Genomic DNA, 27,385 nt, shown 5'->3' with positions numbered 1-27,385 from the left:
TTGCCCAAAAGAAAAGTATTTATACAAATAATTTCTGAGTTGCCTGTAAATGTTTTCATGGCGAATCAGGTTGGCGAAGCGGTACTTTCCTCGCCTTCCATCGCTGTGGCCTGGGTTCGAATCCCGCCTGGGCCAATATGTGGATTGGGTTTTCAGTCCCTGCCTGATTCTGTGGGTTTTCCTCCTACCAAAGTGTAATTTCTTCTCATTGTGTCCTCGCTACAGGATTTTTCAGGCTTGCGAGCTACAGTGCGTAGGGCACTTTTTTAGGAATGATTGGTTTCATTACCAGAAATAATAATTAATAATAACTAAATTATTTGTACTTAGTATTTTGAAGTTGGACACCAAAATATTTGGTTGGCTTGTGAGCTGATAATTCATATGGATCCAAGAGCAGTTTGTGGTGAAGTCCAGTCTTCATGTGACTGCAGGTTCAAGCATGAAGGACCAAATATCACTTGAATGTGCGCAAATATTAACGCAAGGCACCAGTCATGTGAGTGTCAAAATCCACAGCAAATCTCACAGAAGACAGACAGCTAGAAGTGTAGTATTTTTGCACGAGAAGCTCACTCTAGGCAAACTGCTTGCCTGACATCAGTGGCAATTCTGACACTTGGGATGACATCGCTTGGCATTTAAACGGCATTTGCATCCACCGGTTGTGTCTCCGTTACCCTGGTGACAGAAAAAAATACAATCAACAGATATGTTTAACCAGTTCGCATCGGGGGATGCAGTTACACACACTGGCTGTTTTTATACACAGGCACGGCTGAGGGGTTAAAACATCAAGATTGCCTCGACTCGCCTCCGGGTGACGTCTAACCACGCTAATCTCTTGTGCCTTTTGTACATGCACACACAAAATCCATGAAATCTGTGGAGACGGACCGTGAGTTGATCTCTAATTGGCCGTTGTGCACGACTTATTGTTTGACAATTTACTCTCCAGGGTGTTGAAACACATGAGGTTTCGGCAAGAAATATCATACAAATACTGTTGAAATGACTCTTGCGAATCAGCATTTGTGGCGTTTGACTGTATATCAGAAGTTGGCTGGAAAATTTTGCCTTTTGTGAAAATCAAAATTTTCGGCAAAAATAATCCCAGTGGGAAGTGGTTATAAAAAACAACAAATCAATCGAGAACTAGATATGCCCTGCACCTACGGGTGCCTTGCTCCAATCCTACAGAGGCACAACAAGTTCAAGTTCAAGTCGACTATCAAGCTTTCTGCAGTATTCATCTGTTGACTTTTTTCCGATGAGTTTTGGGCTTCACTGTTGTACAATAACTACATTCAGCGAGTACAAGTTCTTGACACAATTCTAAGCTGGTCCTCAATAGTAGACTAGACTCGTCCAACTACAGTTGACTAACTTGGGTTTCAAGCAAAGGTGCCGGAATGATGGTTTACCATAGGTCTTGCTAGAACACATAGATGACACCGGGTACCAGTGACTTACCGCTGGTCCCCATCGCGGCCCCTTGGTTACCCAGCACACTTCCAGTTTACACATGGAGCACATGATCCAATCACATCCCTCCTTCTTGACCATGATGATACTGCACTGCGGACATTTCATGGCTTCTCCGCTAGAAATCATTTTCTGTTGAAAGAAATCCATTAACCGGTAACTGTCAAGGGCGGATCCAGAACACAATTTTTTTGGGGGGGGCCCAAAAAAATTTTGGATTCTAGATGCTCTGTGGTGCGATCTGAGGCAATTTCTGACCACTTTAACCAATGTTTTTTTGAGGAAAAGATGGTGGTGTACTCATTGCCTGCCTTTATTGCGATGTCACATAAAAAAAAAAAAATTGGTTTCGTTTTGGGGGGGGCCATGGCCCCCTTTAGCCCCCCCCCCTGGATCCGCCCTTGGTAACTGTACTGTGTAACGGACTGAACAACTATTGCAGGTTGACTTCTGCTTATAGAGATGATTGATCCTAGTCACTACGAAACGCCAGAACACATTTGGTCAATGTTATTTTGTTTTTGTTTTGTTTTGTTTATATTCAGGAGACCCCTAAAGACTGACCTCATCAATTCATCTCTATTACATCCATGCTAATTTTTTTGGCAATATTTTCTCATTGTTGGGGTATTCTTTTTACTCAATCTCATTTTTCGCTCTGTTTGATTACTTATAGTATGTTCTTGGTAGTCCGTCCAGTCTGTTTGTCCCTATCAGTAGTTCTTTGTCTGTCTACTTGTCTGTCAGTCTGTCGCTCTGTCTGATTACCTCTAGCATATTCTTGGTACTCATTGCAGTCTGTTTGTCCCTATCAGTAGTTCTTTGTCTGTCTACTTGTCTGTCAGTCTGTCGCTCTGTCTGATTACCTCCAGCATGTTCTTGGTACCCATTGCAGTCTGTTTGTCCCTATCAGTAGTTCTTTGTCTGTCTACTTGTTTGTCAGTCTGTCCCTCTGTCTGATTACCTCCAGCATGTTCTTGGAACTCATTGCAGTCTGTTTGTCCCTACCACTAGTTCTTTGTCTGTCTATTGTCTGTCAGTCTGTCGCTCTGTCTGATTACCTCCAGCATGTTCTTGGTACTCATTGCAGTCTGTTTGTCTCTACCACTAGTTCTTTGCCTGTCTACTTGTCTGTCAGTCTGTCGCTCTGTCTGATTACCTCCAGCATGTTCTTGGTACTCATTGCAGTCTGTTTGTCCCTACCACTAGTTCTTTGCCTGTCTACTTGTCTGTCAGTCTGTCGCTCTGTCTGATTACCTCCAGCATCATTTTGGTCATCAGCGCCGCCTTGTCGTTAGCCGCTCTCCTCTGCAGATCATCTTGATATTCCTTACAGTTCAATCCCTGGTGGATGGCTTTGCAGGTCAGGCAGTTCTCCTTACCGCAGATGGGACACTGGAAGAAGTTGATGTTGTCGTCGTAGAAACAGAAGCCAGCACAGTCCGGCGTCTTACAGTGGAAGCTGTTTGGGTCTTGACTCTCGGCCACTGTCAGACCGCGCTGGAGGTAGTGGGCAAACTCTTCTGGACTGGCCAGCTGGTTGGAATAAATACCACAAAAGAGTTGGTTTCCTGAAATGTTTCTCTTTTCTCAACAGAACCATTTCTGATAAATCTTCTAATGCTTAAGGTAGAGGCCAAACTTATTGAATAGTGAGCTGTTTGAAAGAAAATAACAAGCATTAGAAACATTTAGTGCCTGCTGTATTGCTCTTTTCAGTATAAAAATATTTTGTATGCAACTTCCCTAGACTAAAACTTGTTACAAAAACTTTACTATTCCTTTGCTCGAGGTGGAAATATAAATCTTCAGGATCTACAAACTGTTTAAGAAAAATTGAGAAAAAAGTACTGCTCATTTTTGTATGATAACATCTTTCTGATGTCTATCTGACAAAGTTGTGTTATTCATCCAAAGCCGTTCAGCAAAATGTTCCATCTCAAGAAAACTAGTTTGTTTTGGATAACTTGACCTACCGCTTTTATTTCTCTCTCTAATAGTGCCTCTGGGCAGGTGTATGTTCCATCATTGTAGGGACACATTATCACTGGTTCCCTGTTGTGAGATATATGGCCCTGTAGACAATCTCTGTTTGAAAGAGACAAAAATCACAAGGTCATAACGGACTGTTTGAAAAGGCCCCACAGTACCACTCGAACAGTAAAACTGAGAATGACAGCTGAGAATATTTCTGTCCCCATCATGGGATGCCAGTCCAGTCTGTACTCCTGGAGTTGAACAATTAGGGGTAAAGTGGCTTGCCAAAGGACACAACACAGTAGCCAGCAGCTAGATTCAAACTCCCATCTTTGGAAGACAGTCCGATCATACGTATTATAGTTGATGGGGGGGGATAGGGTTTGGGTGTTGCAGCCCCCCCCCCCCCAAGTTTCTAAATATATTCTCAAATTTCCATAGAATGCAGGACAAAGTATCGTAGATTTCAAAATTATCTGGGGGGCATACCCCACACCCCCTAACAGCTAGGGCATACATTTGGCATGCCTCCACTCACCCCCCCCCCCTTCATATCACCCCCCCCCCCCCCGAAAGATCCGCCCCTATGAGGGATACTCATGAATTAAGTTCAGGGTGTCAAACTTCCAAAAGATCTGATTGATATTGTTGATAGTGCCCTCTAAAGGCTGCACTTTACGCAGTCTTTAACAAGGACAGGACAATACCAACTCTAGCCTTGATCCAAAGACTCACTTGCAGAACGTATGCAGGCACTCTCTGAGTAAGACCCCTTCCCCTGCAGGTACTTCGCTATAACAGATTAGACACTCAAACTCCTCAGCATTGGGGATCAGACCCGGTGTGTCTGCCATCAGGAGGGCTTGGTAGTTGGTGTCTCGGTTCAGCTCGGCGTCCAACTTCTGTTTTCTCTCCATCTGAGGAAATTATTGTACACAGCTGGGAAAATCGTGCCAGGGATGTTAACTTCTCCTTAATTGAGCCTTGAAAACAAGAGTAGGCTGGTCTTGTTGGGCTAGACCCAAAAGTCTCCGTTGGGGACATCATTTAGTTCATTTTTCAACCAGCTCAACCTAATCTGACACTGGGGGGTAGTGTTTATGATAATATGTACTGTCCATGGTCATGCTTTTAGCCCCTATTTTCAGTGTTTTCTATTGTGCAATTTACAACAATTACTCTGTTGGCTAAGGTTTCCTTCTTTCCTTATTTTCTTTTTCTCCCACCTCCTTTTTTTTTTGGGGGGGGGGGGGGCAGGAAGAAGCCTGAAGCCTCCCCCTCCCCCAGTGTACCAGTGATCTCATGGTTGCAATACACAATTTATAGCTGTAGAGGTACATTACCCCCCCCCCCCCCCCTCCCCCACCCTCCGTTTTCCATTGTGATTTTATTGAGTAAAATGGTGATCTGAGTGTATACTCACTAGTGCTTGGGATCAGGTCAAACAGTGTGGAGTGGATAGACATATGTAACAAGTCCATCACAAGTCAGTTTACATCAAGTAACAGGCGATGAACAGTGACAAAGGAATGCCCTTGTCATTCGAATAGCCTGTCACTTGTCTTGACAAACTATGACTTATTAATGGTAAGTGAGTTGTGATCGACTTTAATTGCAGGACGGGTGAGGACTTGTGAGGACGGATGAACATGGGCTATCGATGCAACAGATCCAAAGCTGGTGACATCTGAATGAGCGAGATTATCTCCCAACACCATTACAATACATGTATTTCATTCCTACGTCAGACATCCATGTGGCATTTATTTTCTTTTCAGGATGGGGGGGGGGGGGATACAATTTCCGGTACACAGAAAAAAAGTTGTATTTGGAAATGTTGATCAGAGTAAAATACACGTACGTGAAATTCGGGTCCAGCAGGCTTTATTTGGTCCCCAGTTATACATGTACTCTCAAGTTTTCTCATTTGTTTTAAACTTCAGTATTTACACTACTTCTAAGAGTCTGGTTAACACAACAGAATCCTAAAACCAATACACTTGTGTATATGATAGTCCTGCTCAGCACAACAAAATCCAATGGCTAAAACAGGTCTTGCCCAGGTTGAATGTAGCAAGGAAAGGGCTATTCATATAAAACTCATGAGATGTAAGTTTATTTTTAAGAATGTGTAATGCTTTTAACAAAATGGAAAATCAACAATAAATATACGGATAATTTATGCATTAGAATCGTTCCAGAATTTACATTTCACCTGTATTTATCTGACTAACACCTTTATTTTCCTTAACAAAAGTCTTAAATTGCTGCTGCTAAATACTGAACGCTTCAATTTTTCAATTTAGTATTTAGCAATTTCAGCTTTTATTTTTCTTAAAGTGTTTTCCAGTAAGAAGTGGAAAATACATCTCATCCGTATTGCACCTAGTACGTACCAATGACCAAAGCAGTACACAATTAAACTTTTCACACTGCATTGATGGAATATTATATAATTATTCCACGAGTGTGAGTGGAATACGGATATGAAGCACACAGATGCACTACATTTTCCGTGTTCCATGTGCGGGAGCGCGATAACAAATTTATCTTCAAGCAAACTTGACGCACTTAACAAATTAAACACGCATGCAGCTAGTACACAAACCTTTCAGCGGTTATTCTATTACACGTACGTGCGTGTTGTACCGAATGGCCCTTGCATCTTAGAATAGCACAATACGCGGAGTGCGGTGTGGACCGTGGCCATGCTACATGGTTATATATAGCATGGCTTGTTGCCATGGATCAACCAATCAGGATCGAGGATTCAAGTTAACTTGAGGATAAGCAAAGTTATCTAAACCTTTTGCATACACGTAGGTTTTCATCTTACATGAATATATGTACACATGGTTCATCGTAATTGATTTTCAAAAATGTTAACATGTAAAAGCACAATTTTTGGATGTCAAGGGAAAATAATAGTTCCCCAGTCCAAAACTTATTTATTTATCATGATCTTCCCTATATATTCCAAAATATAACATTAGGTTTTGCAGTTAAATTGATATGATCAGGGCTGTACATGTGTATTCTAGCCATCAGGCCCAGATTATCCAATAAGCACAGTAGGTACTGTGTCTAGGGCCTGAAAAATCGGAGGGCCTACAAAAATACCGCAGTGTCCCATAAAACACACAGGCCACAACTACACCAACACCCACACAAACGCAAGAAATTTTTTTAAAAGGTTTAGCGTCTCTCTCAGAGTTTTCGATTTTACCAACTGACACTGATGTACAGTGATATCTAGGTAATTCAAAACCTGTTAACTCAAAACCCTTCCAACTGAAAGTAAAAACTTATTTCCGTCAATTGCTGATGAACAGAAATCCATTGGATAACTCAAAACTCTGCTTTACTCAAACTTTGAGCCAATTCCCTTGAGCTTTGACTTATCAAGATTCCACTTTAGCTGCATGTACATGAACGTATAAAATTAACATGTGACATTTGTTGTTGTGAAGCACGGTGCCAACAGGATTTAGAGCTACCAGTTTGGCCTTGCTTGCTCTGTTCAGCTTAGGGCAAGTTCGCACAAGGACTATAGTTAACCATTGGTCGACTAACGCTTGCCCGAACTCTGTCTAGTCGACGATGGTTAACTACGCTAGTCGACTATTTGGAACCAACCTACTGGGGTTGGTTGCTTCGCTGGTAACCATAGCCGTGCGCGTTCATAACGTACAGCAGGGAGCCAGGATCCAGACGTTTTGCAATGACATTTTGACCAGCGTTCGACTAGAGACGTTCGCACTTTGCTATTAGTGCGCAGGCGTAAGGTACGTCACAAATCAACCACTAGTCGACTAATGGTCCTTGCCCGAACTTGGCCTTAGCACCAACGTGAAATTGTAGCCGGTGCCTGGGGAGTAGGGCCTACGGAACACTGGTGCCTAGGGCCTACGAAAGACTTAATCAAGCCCTGTTAGCCATGCCTTCTTTACACAAAACCCGATGTCCAACTTTGATTTTAAGTGTACAGAAATTAATATACCATTTGTTTGTTTTAGATTTTGATGACAGCAAACTGTCACGCAAAAATGCCCAGGCAGGTAGGTTGAAAGCAAAATATAACAAGGAGTTACTTTTCAGAACTGGGTGTTGAAAGTTCTACACAATCAAAATCGAAGGCAATGTGCACTTTCCAACTCTTTTTTTTTTACCGAAAGGCAAAACAGTCTTCTTCCTGCCCACTTCAGCCTAAAGTTGAGGCTTTAATATGTCCAAGCTTAAATACTTGACATTTCATGTACGTTGTTTTACATGAAGTTGAGTAATTCTTTTTTCAAAAGTAGCAAATAACATGTTGCCTTATTTAGGAGTTACTCTGGGAATAGACCATTGCACATTGAGAAATGTGGTTTTTTTTTTTTTTTTTAAATATCATTAGGTACAATATCTGGCCTTTTAATAGGTCACTAGTCACTTTCAAGATCATTATAGGTCCAATCATTCTGCGGCTCCAAGGATACATCAAGGGACCCTGTCTGGTCTGGTTCCGGGAGTCCACCAATTGCAAGGCTCTGGACAAAGCAAAAACAAGAAAAACAAATTCAGGATCAGTCCAAAAATGCTCTCCAAATTTGATCTGCTTCCCCTTTTTTTTTTAGTTATCCAGCTAAGAAGCTGGGTAAACGTTTTTGTTTTTGAGTGTTGGAACCAGACCAGAAATCAAGGTTTACCTGCTGAAAACACTGCTGATTTATACTGACCTCTTCGATGAGTCTCTCGTTGCGAAGTAGCTCGTCCTGTTTAGCCTTCTCTTCTGGGTCCATGATGTAGGAGTCTGGGGCAGGTACCTGGTAACTAGCGGGCCTTCCTTCCATGCAGACCCTGCAGCCTGGCACAGTAGGGGGGTTGATCAGGGTACAGGCGGGGCAATGCCATCCAACCTAACACCGGTAGCAATCACAAGGAAATAACTTCAGTTGTAATAGTACAGTCGTTTTTCTAGATCTGGATTTTTCCCAAGTTCTGGATCGCTTCAAATAAAAACCTTAAGCTTTTAGATTGGTCAACAATACTATCTTTTCTGACAAAGTTTGTTTTGAAAAGGAAAATGTAAGCTTCTTGATACACAAAGATCTTTTTGATAAATCTATAGGAAAGGAAATTTAGCCAGATTTCTAACTTGCACTTTGATTTATTTGGACGGTTTGTAGAAAATCACGGGAGCCAGGAATTGACAATTTCTGCTCCGAACATCACTCAGAACATGTGTTTTCAAATAATTTTGTTCGTACTCTACAGTTGTACGAACTCTTGCATCAAAATAATGTTAGAGTCTCTAATATTTGAAAATTCGCCAAAAAAATGAACGTATGTCTTTGTGTAGTTCTGGATCACGTGCGTATAGGACCCAACTACATGCTAGTAATCAATTTTATGTGACATGTTCTGTGATGGGTCAAAGGTTTTATCGGTCTGTGTGTGTTCATGCAGTCACAATGAAGAAGAAAATTTCAAAAACATTTACTTTAATTTTCTTTTTAAAATTTGCTGGAATTCTCTTGAATTAACTGTTTTTCGAAAAATGTAATAAAATATGCTTGATTCGGAGTTGTTCTGACTACAAATTAATTTTCTCGCGTGATTTTTTGAGCGAAGCAGTTTTTGATCCGATCCGGAATTGATTAAATCGACCCTTGGGCTGCTGCAGAAAACTAGTCTCATGGCCTGATGAATGACCTGTAAAGAGCTGTGAGAGTTTGCTATATGATATAAGCACCACATAATTGTTTTTTAGTTTAGCAGAATTCACAATTCTATCAAACCTGTTCGGCTGTAGGCTTCCTAGGCGCCAGTAGCGGCTGAGGGATCGGAGGGACAGCAGAAAATACAGGCATGTCTCTGGTTGGTTCTCGTTGTGAGGATCTGCTAGGTAGGCTGAGGCCGGGGTTGGCAGTAGCAGCTAGTATTGGATGGGCATCCCTTGGTGGTATTGGGGCCGGGACTTGTCTCATCATCCCCACTGAAAAATGAAGGGTCTTTTGCTCAGAAAGGGTGAAGTCACAGAAGGCATTTTTTATAAGACACTAAAGCCGGCCTCAGGTCAACCCATGATTTGCTTGCGCCACGACGGAACCGTCGGCATCAAGCAGAAAAACAATGCCCAGTTCACAAAACTGAGAAATCGTGTGATGGTCGCGGAACACGTCGCAGAAGTTGGAATTTTTCTACTCTTGCGACTTTTGATTTTTTTTAGCGCCAACTGATGCCGATCATTTTAATATCGTCGCAGTTACACTCAGGTCGCCCAAAATCGGCGACTGAGTTGTTCCCGACGGTCAAACTCAGACGCAGCTTGATCCTGAAAAGTCAGTCGCCGACTGATCCGAGTCGTCGCAAGGTTAACCTAAAGCCGGCTTTAGAGGCAGTGTTATGCTGTAGCCGAGTCCATCATAAGTCCTCACAAGTTCCTCACTAGTCATCAGGCCCAAGTCAAGTCACAAGCTATGCAAATGAACTGTGACAAAGCAGTCTTCTATTTAATGTTCATCTCCCCTTGCTGTGACCAGACTTGTGAATGGACTTGTGATGGACTTGACTACAGCACTGCAACGGGATAACGAGGATACGAACCCTTCCCATTACTTTGAACTCAACATTATCTCGTTTTTTTTATGGGCTGCGTACGCGAACAAGAGGGGGTGCCTTTTTACCACTTTAGGGAGCCCAGTGAACTGGATACACTGCGCGGATGCTGATTTGTGTGCATATTCTGAAGTCTGCACATCTATGTTATTCTTAAAGTGCACAAAGCTATGTAGTCTCCACGTGAGCGTCAGGCGTTGTCACCAATGCATACAATGTCTCTCCGCTGTGGTGTCCCCTAACTTTCCGTTCTGTGCCTACCGTGGGGGTACTCTATGGTCCATACTCACTCTGCATCGGTTGTGCCATCATGGCCTGTCGGCTCATCTGTGCTTGCTGCTGTGTGATCCCCGCCTTCTCAGCAGAGATCAGGTATAGGAAGACCGGCGTGCTGGAGTTGATACGACACGCCATCAGTGTCTCAAAATCCCGGATGATCCTACGGCCAATGATCCAACACTGGACCTCCACAGGGAAGTTGTACTGCGTGAAAACCTTTTGAGGATAGACAGAAATCTTTACTGTTTCGTTTTTTTGTTTTTTATCACCTGCACCATTTGTAATGTATTCTGTCCAAACAAAACTTTTGGGCAGAACTACCAGATACAACCATAAAACTAGAAAAGAAGATTTTTTTTCAATTCTATGAAAAATATGCTTAAAATATACTGTTAAAGTTCTAGACCCTAATTTTGCCTCTAGAGGTGATTTTTTTTTTGATGATCTGTAAAGACCTAGCCGTTCAAGAAATGCATAACTCAATTTCAAGAAAACTGCACCAGTTTTGTTGTGTCTCTTCCGTGGGGCAGGTTTGACTCTTACCAGTTTCTTGAGGTATCCGATGGTCATGTTTGGGGTCACGTCTGACAGTTTGATCTTGGCACCCGATGACTGAATATCCTCCACATGCACCTCAAGCCTAGTACAGTAAAAAGAGGGAAAATTAAAAACACATTCCGTACAAGATCAACTTTAAAATATTTTTATGCATGCTGTTGTAACAAACATGTTTTTAATCGCCTATAATTTTTCAAATACAGGAAAAATGAAAAACCATTTCTTCTACTATGGTGCTCTTCAAAAGAACGTATTCAAAAGAGGTGTCTTTTTTTTTTTATTGTTGCCCTTTCCAAATAGATATTTGATCAAAAACAGTTAACAAATCTGAGTCATTTCACAAATCGTTCAGGCTATGTTAATCAATGACATTGGGCCACACTCACTTGAATTTACTGCGAATTCCTGGCAAGTCGCCAATCTCGTCCACACTCATGCTGAGTTTGGTCTTCTTCTGCGCAAGGATTGTGATGGTTTCGCAGGCCCCTGCAGAGTCACCCGCGGCTACTTGCCGCTGCAGGTTGGCAATCAAAGCATCTGGCCGACAAAAGGTGGCACATTCAAATTAAAGTGGATATCAAAAAAACAAAAAAATCTAACCCCCAAAAATCACAAATTACACACGGTCTTCTCTACCTTTAAGGGAGCAGTAATATATAATTTAGTCAGTACACTTAAAAAAAGGCACATGTACAATTCCACCAACAAATAGCAAATCCCCCTATTACCCTGAAGAAGCCTATATTCAAACCATTCTCTTGCCTTCCTGTGTTGGAATCAACATGGGCCCACCGTGAACGGAACTGGGTCCCATATTGAACACCCATCAAACAAACACACAGTTTGCACTAATCCTGGTACAACTACTCAACACTGGAACCAATTAGGGCCCGATTTCACGGCGCTCTGCTACTGAAGCACACAATTTTCTGCTAACAGAGCCTCTGTATATTTCATGGAGACATAAGCAGTAAGCACAGCAAAGGCACGCTTACCTCAGAGGAAAAATTTGCTTAAATCAGTGATGTAACAACAGAAATCTTCATGCACACGCAACCGTTAGCACATCCACGCCATGAAATAGTGCTTACATGTAGGTTACAATATGCAGCTTTTCAACTTTTCTGCTATCTGTAAAGCATGAGCTATGAAATTGTCCCCGGCTGGGCCCAATATCTTCTGCCACTGCGTAGAACACAGTGCCAGTGTAGAAGCCATGTAGCTTCTTGTTTTAGTGTGAAAGGGGTTACAAAAACACCCAGGTTTGACCTGTGTTCAACCCGGGGGAGATTTTGGATAGTGTGAAAGGGCTTTAATCCAGTCCCATATCAATTGACCTATCGCCATTTGCGAGTTAGCCACGCCCCTTAGACAACCCTATGGAATTTTTGTACGCTACGTTTTGTTTGTCTCAGATGTTTCACGTTCCACGTCCATTTGTCATGTACATGTAATTGGGCAATATTTCACAAGCTGCGTTGACGCGATTCTACCGGGATAGGTCAATTGCTGCTCTCAGCAGTAAAATCAGCTTATATGAGCCAATGGACCCGATGCTTCATAACGTCACATTTATAAGCATTTTTACTATTCTTAATTTCACATACCCATTTCTGCCCCTTTTACTGGTGATTCCGAACCGCTGCTCACGCCGGCAAAATGAGTAGCTACCATGGTTGCCATGGGTGCTCGTGATGTTTCTAGGCAAAAAAAAGAATAAGTAGAACATGTGACATAAATGTATTGAGTTACCTATTTCCATTTAAGCTGATGTTTAAATAAGGTGAGCAGTATTATTGCATGGAAAAGAAATGCATTTTTGAAAATAAATATCTTGGCATTATTGCACTTGTAAAGAAAGAATTACAAATTATACATATTGTAAATTTTTTTACTCTACATCTAGCTATGGTGAGAACAAAATCAGCCTTCTTTCCGAAATGTTACACAGTTATATATGGAGCTTGTTAGCACAACAGCATACACGTAAGTCATCTGAGCACCAATGTACAGGATTAGCACAGAGATATTGCACGTTATTCCAGGAACAAGATGTCGCACTTTGCCCCACACGCCCAGCTGATGAATAGCTTTCATTTTGCCAATACAGGGGACCTATATAGTACGTGACGAGCATAATATATTCCATGTCAAAATTCTCCACTTCCTGCACGCCACATTATAGCCAGTTTATTGTCCTTTCACTAACTGAGTCACTGAGTATATATTATACATGTGTATGTCCTAAATTGGAGATCACTGGGTCCATTTTGACATGGCAATCCTACTCTTGTTTTCACAGGCAATTGTACACACTTTACACTGTATAATGTTACACCGCAAACACATTATGTGTTGATGTCATGTCAAGGATGTCAACTGAAAATTGCTGAACAAACTCTTTACTCAAACATTTCTGCTAATGTTGTTTTTAAAAGCACCAAAAATGCTCAAAACCAACAAATCTGGTCCAGAATTTAATGTTTAATATTATTATTATTTTTTTTTTAAAGTTCTTTAGTGTATTTATACACACATACTTGTTCCGTAGCTATGGGGACTACACACGAGTTGCCCCATGGTGCTACATGGGGACCACAGACCCAATGGGGACAGCAGAAAGTCCCCATAACTCGGTCCTAATTTGCCTAAAAACAAAAAACTTCCCCATAACCGGATGACGGCTCGCCCACACTGTCATGTTTGCTGACTTCCATTTCAAAATGGGAACCTCTTTTTAATCTGCACCTTAATCTGCTGGGAGGAAAATCATAAGCTGAAAACATCCGTGCAGAAAGCAGACAGAAACTTTTGAATTGAATTTATCTACATGTATCAAGTGAAGATGTCACAGGTTACACAGGTAAAAATATGCACATTGATGTGATGATCATACGCGACACCAACAGCAAGCAATGTGGAGGCTAAAAAAGTACCTTTATATAGGTTACATGAGTGGACACGGCACAATAAGTACCCCGTCACCGGTTCCAATGAGAGAAAGGGAAAAACCACACTGGATGGGGCATCTGCACGCAATTATGCTGAAAGCGCTTTATTGTTCACGTGAAGATATGTTACGGGCTGGTGCACATTCAGACTATAATTAGACTTTGTGCTACATACATGTATAGGCCCACACGCACAAACCAGGACGCGCATGCGCCATGCACCGTACCCTCCCTGCTATGGGGCTCTTGGAAGTGGTCACAAAAGCGCAATCTACTGTGACATGCATGGCGTCTAGCTAATAAGTAGTCCAAGCACCACATTTCAAACTAAAGCCTACATTTTCCAATTGGAAAAATGGTGGTTGTGTAGGGTAAAAGTGGAGCGTACAACATGCTATACAGTACATTACTGAATACATACAGACAAGCATGTCGGTTCTCATAAATTCAACTTGTGAATTATAATAACACATGGCCTGAAAGGTTGAATTTGCCACATGCACTGCTTTGGTTCTATACCCAAAAGCAATTTACAACAATAAAAGATGACTTACATGATGTACATGTACTATCATTACAGGAACAAGTTAAGAGTGTGATTTTAGACAAGTCCATTTATTCAGTTTACGACAAAATTTATGATGCTACATGTAGACAATTTTTATGTATAGACAAACCAAACAACGAATCCCGGACTTTGTACAAATTTCCGGACTTTGTACGATGCTTTTGAGCATCTAAACATGGACGTTTTATTGACATAAAAAAAAATCCCGGAATTTTAAAGACTAAAGGCTGAGGTGTTGAAGTTCATGATTTCTAAGGGGGGGGGGGGGGGGGGGGGGGTGGAGAGGGGGGGGTGGAGGGGGGGGGGGGGGAGAGAGAGAGTGAAGTACATACATTCTTGTAAACACATACTGGTATATACAAAGACCAACCTACAATATATGGCCTTTCAAGCAGTCAACCAAGATTTATGACTTTGTTTTCCAGAAGGGAAATTTGGCATTTTCTTCCCAATATAAAGTATATGTAAACAATAAAATTTAATCAGATGTAATGCGAAGGATAGTGGTTAGTCTCCTAAACACCCTCCATCAAAGTCCGCCCTTGATTAGCAATAAATTGGCATAGCTAAAGTGAGCATGTCCTCTAGGTTTCATTGCAGAAAGCAGTTGGTTAATTGCAATGCAGTGATAATGTGAACGGGGTCTACCGGTACCTGATGTTCCCCAATACCTATGTTCTCCAATGCCGATGCTCCCCGAAATCCTTAGGATTAGGGTTAGGGTTAAGGTTAGGGTTACATGGTAAGGATTTCGGGGAACATCGGTATTGGGGAACATACAATGTAGGTATGCACCCATGTGAACTGATGATCTCCATTACATGTACAGCATATAAATTCCCCTGGGCCCCATGCATCTTTTCAAGCATTCATTTCTCGGGTCTGAATATAAACAGAATTATTATTAGGCAGTTAGCTCAGGATATCAAATCTTACAAAAAAAAACAAACAAAATTCCAAACAAACACAATTTATACCAGTTTTATATCTAGGAGATCTTGGTGGCAGTGGTGGAAGCAACGGATGCTGAGGACTCGACGGGCCGATTCGATCACAATATAGTGGATCTGGAATCATTGTTGCAAATTAACTAGATCAAACTCCCAAAAGGTTGCATTAATAGTGATCAAGGTTTCCATACCAAAGTAGGCCAAAAGACTTCATATCAAATTGTTTGTTTGTCTAATTTAAAACTGTTCCATGGCGAACAGTTAAGTACCGAATCTCAGCAGCATGAGATCCCAAAGAATCTTGTTGCATGATCCGAATTCGAGTAATTCCATTTTGTCCCTCTGCAATTCAGTTGCAAAGCTTGTAATTGGTTTGCTTTTATCCGATCTTTGCAATGCATAATTTGTTTTGCTTGTTAATACATTTTATTTCCAACGTTTCGTTTTCTTCAAATAACTCCCAGCAGAAAATGCTAAAAATGCAATATATAAAAAAAAATCAAAAACCTATAATCTCAAAACCAATACCACATCAGACCCAAAACTGTTTAAAATTTGTATTGCTTATCTAACACCCCCCCCCCCAAAAGAAAACAAAACAAAACTAGAGGTTCGCGTTTGTTGTTACAAACGCAGAGTGGTCGGGTAGACAACCATTTCATTAGACATTGTCCAATTAAGTTATGAATATGTTTATGTCAGAAAAAAAGGACCAAGAACTTCAACATTTCCAGTACCAATTATTTTGTACAAAAAGAATGCGTCTTTTAAGGTGTGATAAATTTTAGTAAACAGTTGGGTACGCGTACAAGTTATTTCCGGTTTGATGGCGTCATCAGTCAAACAGGGAAGGGAGGACACTTGTTTATCATTAAGTAAAAATAACGTATGGAAATATGGAAATTAAGAGAATGTAATATACTAACTTCCAGTTTGATGATGTCACAGTATTTGGAAGCAAAAGGTCAATATTAAGTGTAACAGATGTCATTTTTGGGGGGCAAAAAACATAGTCATGAGACAGGGATCAAATGATGGATATAAATTAAAAATAATAATCATGGTTATTGTTGAATTCTCCCTACAGTAACTTCCGGTCTGATGACATCATGATTATGAAACCTTGCGAATTCATTTGCGGTTGCTCACGGGATACATAGGGGCAATATATCATAAAAATTTGATTAAGGGTTTTAACATTTTAAAAGATTAAACTGTTTTCTATGTGCCGCTGAAGGGCGCCCTTTCGAGGATGACGTCAAAATAATGTTTTTGTGATTGGCATTCCTCACTTAACACTTCCATAATGTATTTGTCTGTAGTAAAATGCTTCCGTTTTAGAGTTAGATTCAGTTTCTATTGCACTTCCGGTAACACCGGAAGTAAAGGTCAAGCAGTTTTGTGCCCGGGAATAAGAAATGTTGCTCAAGGCCCCGTCTACAACCTCACGAAAAAAACGAACATGATACTCTATTTAGTTCAAGAGATATAGGTCAAAGTATTTTGTCAAATCGTGCAATCAAATCGCTTGTAATTTGATACCTGATGACGTCATGATGACGTTACAGCAGTTACATGTATAACATCTCCGTAACAAGGTACAAGTTCACACAAGGTTTTATGATCATACCGTAAACCGTTTGGAAGAAATTGTGCTTTGTTTTGATTTCAGGCTAATGTCTTCATTTTGAATTCACCTAACTTTGACCTTCCGGTAGACCCGGAAGTAAAGGTCAAGTGAGTTCATGTACAGGAGATAAAAATGTTAATCAATATATGGTCTATCTGTTTACAAGATTGGAGCAAAATTGATCATTTTGTTGAAGAGTTATAGATGAAAGAAGATCGTCATTTATTCAAAGAAAATCGCTTGTAATTTGACACCCGATGACGTCATTATGACGTCAGTGTAATATGCACCACTCCGAGTGAGGGTCAATATATGTTTAAAGTTACAAGTTCATATCTTATACCGTTTAGGAGAAAACCCGCGGAAACGTGCTATGCAGAAAAAAAAGAAAGAAAGAAAGAAAGATTAATCGCAACAAATCCAAAGAGTGGTCGGGTTGTGCCCGACCACTCAACAAAACAATCCCCCAAAAACAAAAACAAAAACAAAAAACAACTGTAATTTTACAGAAAAAAGTGACATATAGGCCTATCTAATTGTACTTTACAATTTGTTGCAGAATGGGGAAATGGTTGTGAAACATCTGCAGTTCAGAACAATTGACCCCAAAATAACCGTAGTACATACATGTATATATTATTCCTCCACAGTTTAGCCTTGGTCAAGGCGCTAGTTGTTATTCATCCCGGCCGTAGTAAACGAGTATCCTCACTAGCGCTATGCATGCGGTGCATTAAAAAATACAGTGCAAACAGCGACCTCACACGGCCACCATTTCTATGCAAATCAGTTGGACCCAATCTAGCACCTTGGTTCAATCGTCGGCAAAAGCTTATGTTTTTCTTTATTTTGCGCTGGATTTCTAGTGCACAACTCGTATGCGAATACAGATAAGTGTAGGTGGGGCTAATATGTGGAGTGTCCAATCACACCTTGGTAAATCCGAACGTCATCAAATTATTTGCAGCTATTCGCCTTTTGCGGACATGACAGGAACCACAGTTTTTGTGCATTGGTGCCGTGTGCAGAGACACACAACGTGTACGTGTATGGATTATGTATGGTGCCACGTTTCACTATGCAAGTTTCCACGCAACGATCGACCAATAAAAAAACGACATTTAAGGTCAGCTAAGGCTATTAACATAATGAGCACCACCCCCAAAACCTCACATGGACGACTGAACCAAGGCGCTGGATTGGGTCCAACTGATTTGCTTAAAAATAGTGGCCGCGTGAGGTCGCTGTTCGTGCTGTATTTTTAATGCACTGCATGCATAGACATGACTGCATGCACAGCGCTAGCGAAGATATCATTTACCGCGATACGGCCGGATGAATAATAACTAGCGCCTTGACCAAGGCTATCCACAGTTGTACAACAGTGTATTTATTCCGTGATGAATCCATAAAGCCGGGAAGTTTGGGGTTGGGGCAGTACAGGTAATAACAGGCAGGGCAGTATTGGGCGGTACATGGGAGTCAGGCTGGCGGCGCAGCGGTACTTTCCTCGCCTTCTAATGTGTGACCCTGGTTTGATTCCCGCCCTGGCCAAATGAGGATTGGTTTCAGTCGTCCCTACCTGATGATTCCATGGGTTTTCCCCACTCAGAAATATTCTTCTGGGGTTTTCCTCCCACCTCTAAAACTGTAATTTCTTCTCATATTGTATTCTCGCTACAGGTTTCTTCAGGCTTGCTAGCTACAGTGCCCAGGGCGCTTTTGAGGAATCTTTGGTTTCATCACCAGAAACAAATAAATAAACAAATAAACAAATAATAAATAACAGGTTGAATGGCTTAAAAGTACAGGATCATGCGTACCTTCTAGTTGATCAGTGGGTTTGGGTTTTGCTGCTGATCCTGGTGAGTTTGGTTGCTGGTTTGACATGCCTCGATCATAAGCTGTAAGCATGCATTTGTGATTCCCAAGAAAACAAAATTAAAATCAAACTGTCTGAATATAGTGCCTCCAAGTTGTTGTACTGCTTTCCTATGCTTAGGGCCTACAGATAAAATAACAAAATTCTGATAAACTAAAACTTTCTGAATGTGACGTGGTAGGCCCTGCATGTACATACAAGAAAATCACACACAAGGACCGGTGCACACACTGCGTGTCAAACCTATGTGCTCTCAAGAGTTACATGTACATTTAGGCCAGACATGCAGTGGCATCAACTTTTCCTTCGTGCTTCAAGAGTATATCAGAAAATGTTCTTCTACATTTTAATAAACTAATTCACTGGAATATAGGAACCTGTGCAACAGCTTAATTTAGAAAGCTTGAACAGTAATACTGTAGGCTACATGATAAAAACTGTTCACATTCTCTGCAAGCAGAACAGATATCTTACAATTATGCAGCAGAACAGGGTTTTTTTCACTAACACATACCCGCATAATGTGGTAATGTGTTGCAAACTTTACGGGAATCTTACTCCGACGAAGACACACATTTATGACATAAACATGACATTTTTTCTATTATATCCTAACAAAAGAAAATTTACCAAATTCCAAACACATCCAATTCACTAAAAGAATCTCCAAACTTTACATAAAAAGTTTTAAAACTTGCACGCATATTTCCAACTATTTACTAACAATGCTTACTTCATTCATCAGGTGGTACAAAATACAAAATTCTGGCATCTGTATGTATACATGTACCCATCATCCACTCTGTGAAAAATGTGTCCAAAATAGCTGGCTTACCTCCAATACACAGAACAAAATATAGTCATCTAAACAACCCTGGTACTCCAAATCACATGCACAAGTATACACTGATATTTCTGCAACCACGACTGCGCTGTCAGTTCGAGATTTTACAACTGATGTGTAAGCTTGCACCCGTTTGGCCAAACCCACATGCTGGGTAAGTGTGCAGCATTTATCATGAAGTCAAACCCTCTCGTGGACCTTCCAAGTTCAAGGGACGTCATATTGGCTAATAACTACATGTATAGCCATACAGTTACCTATGCACAAATAATATTAACCCCTCTGGTGGAAAACTCACCCTGTTTAATGGACCATTCCAAGTTCAAGAGACGTCCCCGATTGGCTGCTAATTATAGCCTTACAGTATCTACGTGCAGTGTACTAGTTACAGGTACATGTAATGCCGTCATATCAATGCGCATATCTATGTAAAAGCTAGGTCCTGGGGATTTCCAGCCAACAATAAATACTATTACGCCCACTCACTGAAATGACTGAAGTGACGTCGTTGTTGTTTGTTGTTTGGTTGGGTTTTTTTTTCCTGTTAGTTCATCGAGAAATGATTCTTACCACAAAAGACATCTCAATACACAAGGCTTTGAAAAGATCATAACTCCACAAACAGAGCACAAACAAACAAAAAAACACAAAATGAAGAATTTGGGGAATGCGTATTTTTTTGTTGTTCAAATAACTGTACATGTAGTGGTGTCTGATAATTCTATGTTCATAACTTAAAAAAAAACCCAGCTTAATATGTTTGTTTAGAGCTGGTACGGTACAAGAGAATTTCCTGGAAATCCAAGTGCAGTGATATGTTCACCTTGTGCAAACAAATCAGAAAAGTGCTTGTTCAATGTCTTTGATTTATATTGCAATTTGTGTCCTCTTTTGTACAACATACACATGTACATGTATCCTCTGAAAAATGTAAGGAAAAAATGCTTGGGAGCTACAAAAGCAAACTTTGGTAACAAAAAATGTTTATTTGATACGAAGAAATGTAATTGATGACTTTCTAAAAAGTTCCTGTTTGAAGTAAACAAGACTTTATAAGCCCACGGTGTGTCATTTCCTTGTTTAAAAATGCACTGTAAGGCAAATGAGGAAGTACCTTCCAAAAATCCCCAAAAGAAAGTAAGAAATAAAGTGCAGCACATCCATGTACATTGTACTTGTACAAGTGACATGAACATAAGGGTTGAATGGGTGTTAACGCAAGCACAATCCGGATGCAAAGGTATTCATTACGATTAGGGAAATGTGCAGTGATTTTTGGCCGCGGAGTCAACATGCATGCTTTTCTTTTTGACAGAAATCTGTGAATGCCAGTCGAAGCCAAGAGCTGCAAGATGAACAAAGTACAGTAAAGGGACTATATCATGTCATTTAACATATGGTTATAAAACCATGTTTATCTGCAAGTGTATCAGCTGGAATGACACATGCGGCAATTTTTGTTAAATTTCATTTCCTGTTTTCGGTAACAAAATACACTCTTTTGGATGAATGTTCTACTGTACATGTAAGTACATGTATAATATTGGATGGCTTTGAGGGAGTTACAAGAATCTATCGCACGTGCTCTAACACAAGTGTAATATTGTTATAGTGAGTGCAATATTTTTTTTAATCCCTTAAAAAAAGCCATCCAATAGTATTATTATTACATGTATTTTTATCAGGCTGACTTGATCAGAAAGAAAGAAATCTTATGATGCCTTCTTGTAATAGGACTATAATCGCTGTCTGCTTTTCTCACTTCCAATGTAAGTAGTTCAACAAAATACCAGTTTGCAAAAGCTTTTACAGCGTCTCAAAATCCTTTGGTAAATTCTTGTCAACCAGATACGATCCCAAAATATTTACTGTTATCTTGATTGCTTTCAAGGTATTTTCAGCATCTTTACTTCATAAGATTCTTTGTTCACCGATATATCACCGAAGCCCATTTCGCGCCGCTTGACAAACAGTGGGTACATACATGTATGTACCCTGCATGCACACGGGCGCGTCTGGTTGACTTTTTAACAAGTGTGAGTTTCTACGCTCTTGACTTCAAACGGAACCATCACAATGGGTTAAAATGCCTGGATGACTACAATATCCACACTAATATTGTAGTTAAATGAGACTTACTCTGGGTTTGCATGGTGGACATGATCAATGAATGGGAGGTATGCGGTAACATGTGTGGTTCGGAGAAGAACCAGTTGGTAATGAACTCGACGTTTCAAACAGTATATGCTCTGTTCATCATCAGGAGACTGGGTACCCTTTTCCCCCCAAAACACACAGTATAATTTAAGTTATTGAAGGAATTTAACACCCTGCATGAAACAACTCAATGGGATTGCGCTAGCACACATTGTTTAAGAAGTTTAGGAAGGATGGCAAATTTCGGATTTTTTGTTTCATTTATGCGTCAATAATTCAAATGGTCAGGCAGAATATGGGTAGGCCACCCAAGCTACTTTCCCAAATTACAGGTCCCTTTACCTGAAGTTGTGTGTCTGCAATTAGCTTACATGTGTACCTTACCTCAAGAAACTAAAAACAAAATGGCTCAGCAAAAGCAAGTTTCCAGTTGAAATTCCATAAGATTGTCTATTGCTTGCCACCGGTTACCAGCTGAATTTTGCTAAGCGTAAACAAAATTTTGCGAATTAATATTTTCTGCTGAACTCACCCCTGGACTTGAGTTCTTCGGCCGCATTCTTGAGGATAAGGAAGAAATGGTTCTGGTCTTTAGCAACGGTGAACTGAATGCAGAAGGCGACGCTGATGGGGGTGCCCCTCAGGTTGATCTGAAGCAGTACCTCAGTGAGTTTCTTGACGGAACTGATTTTCCTGCAGCTTACGAAAACCAGAGGCTATACAGAAAAAAAGGAAAAACATGGAAACGTATAAGGAGCAAACTCCTGACACACACAAAAAGAAGTTTCATCTGTAAAGGTTCGTGTAAATTGTTATTTTTATCCTTAAGTTATCATCATTTTAAGTGCACTAACAACACAACTTTCTTGCATTGCCTTTGTGCCTTGAAATTTGCCACAAAGACTACTAGTACTAGACTAGCCGTTGAACTTTTCTTAAATCCACCCCATGCACGAAAAAAAAAAAAAAAAAGCCAATGCCCTGAACTTATCCTGGGAAAGAAAAAAAAAATGAAGTTCTACATGTTCAAGGTGGGTATGTAGCAAAGAAAATGTTTTAGGGCTGTGCATCAGAACCGGGTACTCGAGTACCCGGCCATTGTTGTCAAGAACATGCTCCTGATCACTGGATCAGGTACCCATAACCAACTTTAGGAATTACTTAGTAACTTCTCAGACAATTGAAACTAAAGGTTTTGAATGTCGTTTGTGAGGATTTTTCAAAATGAAAACCAGACTACATGGAAAATAAAACATATTCACATTTATGATGCTCGAAAAAGTTGCAGTTTACACAGATAAGCTATAAAGTTCACTTAAAATGTGTACACTTGTAACAATTGCCATATTGACGCACCGATGTGGTATTATGGACCTTAACCAACAATCTGAATGGCAACTACCTAGATTTGAGTTTAAAGGTTGGGTTTCTTTAACGGGTACCCTGGTATCCCTGTTCTTTTTAATTCAGGTACCTGGATTCCGTAGTACCCGAAAATTCACACCTTTACAATTTGTTTTATACCATTTACAATGCAACTACATGTGGGTCATTCTATAAACTGAAGGTCTAGTTTTTTCCTGTCCCTGTTACATTTTGACGTCTTTTATTTTGTAATTCTCAGACGCACTCCTTATAACCTTAACCTTCCTTAGATCAAAATCTATTCCCCAATTTGGGGGATTTTGGCAGGCAAGCCACGAGTATCAAGTCCATCAAAATCCATTTTGTGCAGCGGATTTGGTCCTGAAGCATTATGTGAAGCAGGGTCAGAGATGGATTTTGGCAGACTTGGTCCATTACTTAGTAAAAGACACTAAAGTTAAGGTTACTGCAGTCATCTTCCAAGAGTGATTATGAATAGTGACGTAATTACAGGGGTCAAAAGGGAGGTTCGTGCAACTCCCCCCCCCCCAACTTAAAATCTTGAATTGCACAAAAACAAGATACCAATTGCCTTCAGTGCCCCCCTTGAAAAATTGGTGTATCCCTAGGTGCTCCCCCCCCCCCCCAGAAGTTTAACCCTAGTTACGCCGCTAATTATGAATCGCAAACTACCTACCCAACAGATAAAACATCGTTTGAAGTCATTCTTAATGATACTTGAATGGCAAATTACAAAAGTACCAACCGGTAACAGGGACGGGGAAAAAACTCACATATATTTGGACCCTAAATTTAGAGAATCACCCATGAACTGGTACATGTATGTATTTTCTGTAGTGTGGACCTTGTTCTACTCATATTGAAGTATGCTGCAGCAACAGGCACATGCTTGTCAGTTCTGTACAAGGGTACGTTAAATTGTTTATCAGAGTTCATTATTTGGTTTTAGCTCTGCAACCAATCCATTTAATTTTTGTTCAATCAAAAGTCGGTGTCCGCAATCCGGGCCCTTGCAATTGTTGAACACGGCCATTGCTGCTATCGACAGAGATCTGGTGAAATGATTTTAACAACCTTGTAAATTGTACAGATGATGTCACCCAAATTAATGTAGCAAATGGTCCTAGCTCTATGGTGCTATTAATAGTCTCGACAATCCAACTGAACAGGATTGGAATGGTTGGAATTTCCCGACCAAGCTCAAGAGCAGTGCGTGACCGTAGACTTGTTCCTGGTCCTGCCACTCCTTATTTTGGCAGCTTTGGAGCTAACAGTAACAGAAACCAACACAGATCTGTTATGTGCATGTGGTGTGCTTGTCACATGTTACGAACCATCACACTTCACAGCACCGCGAACGCACAACCCTTTATCAGGTATGCATGGTGAAGTCATATTGTGCAACCGCAAACTTTTTGGAATGAATGTATGCGAGTGATGCGCATGAATGGTTTGGGTCAGGGATTGGTTTACCTTTGACAATACGACTTTGTACCGAGCAAGTTTGCGCCCAAACTTCATAGTTCAACAACGGTTACTTGAACAAAGGATGGGTGAACTACTAGAGTCGATTATTTATGGAGCCGGAGCTTGGGGCATGGTTCCATTGGTGGTTACCATGCACTAGCCGTACACGTTCATAACCACCAATGGAGCACGTTGCGATAACGTTACTTCACAAATGCAACCACTAGTCGACTACTGGTCCTCGCCCGAAACTTGCTGACTGATGATAACAATCAATTTGTTAGAAGGGGACGTAACGGCATTGCTTTCGTTTGTAGGAAGCACAACTTACCAGGATTGAGGAAACTTTGAACCTTTTACATCTTCTGATGCTTCTATTGAGCACGAGGAGAAGCATGTTCTTTTTCCTTGTGAAAATTAAGTGTTTTACTATTAAATTATATTTATTATGTTGTTGAATGCATCACATATGTCCACTCATAACTAGTTACAAGTCAATTCACATGTCAGACCACAAGGAACAGGATGAAATAAACATGCATCTACAAGTAGGAGGACTGTCTTTGTCACCGTTTAGTTTGTGACTTGACTTGGTACTGGACGACTTGTGATGGATAGGTCATGTGCAAACATAAATAAATGCAATATATTTTGACCCTTACAGATTGCAATATAGTGGGTGATTTTTTTTTTGGTTGGGGTGGGGGGGGGGGGCATATACTCACATCTGACTGTTTGTCGATATCAGTAGAAATTCTCAACATAAAGTCATTTTCACTCTGCAAAATTTGGAACTTGGCGGGTGTGAAGGGACCTTTCCATTTTCCAAGGGACTCGTCGAATGATTCACAAAATGATCCTCTCAAAACCAGAAGAATTTCTTCCCTGGTTGGTGTGTTCATGTTAAACAGTTCACTTGACTGTTAAATACAATTTGTTTTTCTCAGTTATCAGTAGGCTTGTCTGCAGGTGTCACAGACATTGACCTGAAAAAAATGAAACATTTGATTTTCATGAAAAATAAGATAAGTTGAGCAAAGACAATCTCAAGTCAAACTGAAAATCAGTTAAAAAATGGGTGTACACAGTGAATTGGCTCCTTGCCAACTTGGTACCCATAAAAAAATTGGCATTTTGCCAACTGGGTACACATGTTGACTCTGTCAAGTGGTACCCATAAATACCCAGCCAAACTTGGCACTTGGCCAATTCCTCCAGGTTAAATACACATAACACCACGCATATGGTGACCACATGCGCATTCAAAATTCTTGGCAAAATGCCAGCTTGTTGGGACCAGCTCTCCTTATTGGTCACTTGATTCAGCCAATCAAATCAGGTTGGGTGCGGCTATGCTGTATTGTTGATTGCAGCCTTTGACTTTGTGCCTTTTGAACACAATTTACATAACGTACTGCAGCTAAGTTTAATTTCCAGTGATCCCTCTTTTCCACGGAAATTATACATTTGCAAGACAAATGGTTCAACTCCATCTTGACTCCACGAACACACACCTGATGATCGAGTCATATCCATTCTCCAAATTCAAGCTGATACGACGTTCTTTCTTGATTTTGCTGATGTAATAAACGGTGAACTTGAAGCAAATCCTGAAGTTCTATTCTAAAAACCAGGACTGGAGTAAACACGTTCGATTTAGTTTGTCCACACAATCAAGTACATGTATGTCCTTGTCTCCATATTAAGATCTTGTCACTTCATTCAGAGTCAAAAGATGTACCACTTGCAGATGAGGAATATATTTCTTAAAAACACCAGAGTTCAAAGTTTAAATGTTGATTTCAAAAGCTTTTTTGCTTCTATTTCCCGTCCACCCAATTTTCAGGAAACAAAACTGCTGACAAGCATCAACGGAGATCAACAGAGATATGTCACATGATGTTGCAAATCACCATCTTGCGAATTCAAATTGTGCAATCTTCATACACTGCATGCACTGACTGAGCGCTCATCATGCACTGTATGCAGTGCCAGCGCACGATGACGCATTGACGAACTAAAACCCAGCCGGCCCGCAAGTTATACAAATATTTGAAATACAGTGAACAATGTCGAAATCGTATAATTTGCATATAAATATATATAATTTGCATATGAGAGGAGTTCCGGAAATTCCCTGATTTCACAATCACAGGCCTTTGGTTTGGGCATTCCCCAATGACGTGACGTGCCATGTGCAAATGTTTCTCGTCATTTCGCGCGAGATTTGGAGCAAGTTGCCATTAAAACTAATAAAAGCACTGTCCAGCACTGAATTATTCTATACGTTCGTTAAAAGTCCATCAAAGGTATGGCATAAACTCTTTTGCTTTTAAATAACGTGATACTGTTCTATATTTTGGGAAATTGTTTCTAAATTGCATTTAAAAAGAACTCGGGCAATTAGTTTTTTAAAACTTGGCTTCATTTCAGCTTTGCCCTCCGGCATTACAAGGTGCCAACTTCGTGAGACACCGACAGAATGGAGTATTATAATCATCTCCATAAATATCATATGATTTTGAAACTATTAAAACAAACGTTTGGGTAAATGTATTTTGGTTTTACCATTACCAGTTTAATTTTAAATGATTTGGTTGCACAAGATGTAGCCTATTAGAAATGAAGACTAAATTTGGCAATCGGCACTG

At 40.5% G+C, this 27,385-nt stretch overlaps 1 protein-coding gene across 5 annotated transcripts; it reads right to left on the bottom strand.

The window, feature by feature from the left end:
• Positions 1-219: 219 nt before the first annotated feature.
• On the bottom strand, positions 220-26,925 carry LOC119737376 (ranBP-type and C3HC4-type zinc finger-containing protein 1-like). Of its 5 annotated transcripts, none has more exons than XM_038211691.1 (16): positions 26,249-26,925; positions 25,460-25,720; positions 22,414-22,597; positions 18,822-18,902; positions 15,396-15,485; positions 12,507-12,599; positions 11,286-11,436; positions 10,885-10,981; positions 10,353-10,557; positions 9,243-9,439; positions 8,181-8,360; positions 4,198-4,379; positions 3,462-3,573; positions 2,743-3,021; positions 1,474-1,617; positions 220-681 (listed from the first exon to the last, which is right to left on the bottom strand). In XM_038211691.1, the coding sequence occupies exons 2-16, from the start codon at positions 25,634-25,636 to the stop codon at positions 601-603; spliced, it is 2,253 nt and encodes a 750-aa protein (XP_038067619.1). In that variant the 5' UTR covers positions 25,637-25,720; positions 26,249-26,925; the 3' UTR covers positions 220-600. The 5 variants fall into 5 exon arrangements, with proteins under 5 accessions (XP_038067619.1, XP_038067618.1, XP_038067620.1 ...); XM_038211690.1 differs by lacking the exon at positions 26,249-26,925 and adding an exon at positions 25,919-26,210 and having other exon boundaries at positions 544-681; XM_038211692.1 differs by lacking the exon at positions 15,396-15,485 and having other exon boundaries at positions 544-681.
• Positions 26,926-27,385: the final 460 nt, after the last annotated feature.

Source organism: Patiria miniata, unplaced genomic scaffold (genome assembly GCF_015706575.1).
Source record: "Patiria miniata isolate m_02_andy unplaced genomic scaffold, ASM1570657v1 HiC_scaffold_3, whole genome shotgun sequence".
NCBI classification, from domain to species: Eukaryota; Metazoa; Echinodermata; class Asteroidea; order Valvatida; family Asterinidae; genus Patiria; species Patiria miniata.
The sequence above is the reverse complement of the archived record's forward strand: the minus strand, read 5'-3'. Positions and strand labels throughout refer to the sequence as shown.

Bases quoted from the DNA above. Each gene is read 5' to 3' on its own strand.
- LOC119737376 (XM_038211691.1), bottom strand. From the start codon at position 25,636: ATGAACACACCAACCAGGGAAGAAATTCTTCTGGTTTTGAGAGGATCA. The intron at 22,598-25,459 runs GTGAGTATATGC...TTTTCTGTATAG, and splicing joins ATATCGACAAACAGTCAGAT to CCTCTGGTTTTCGTAAGCTG. The intron at 3,022-3,461 runs GTAGGTCAAGTT...TATTCCAACCAG, and splicing joins TAGAGAGAGAAATAAAAGCG to CTGGCCAGTCCAGAAGAGTT.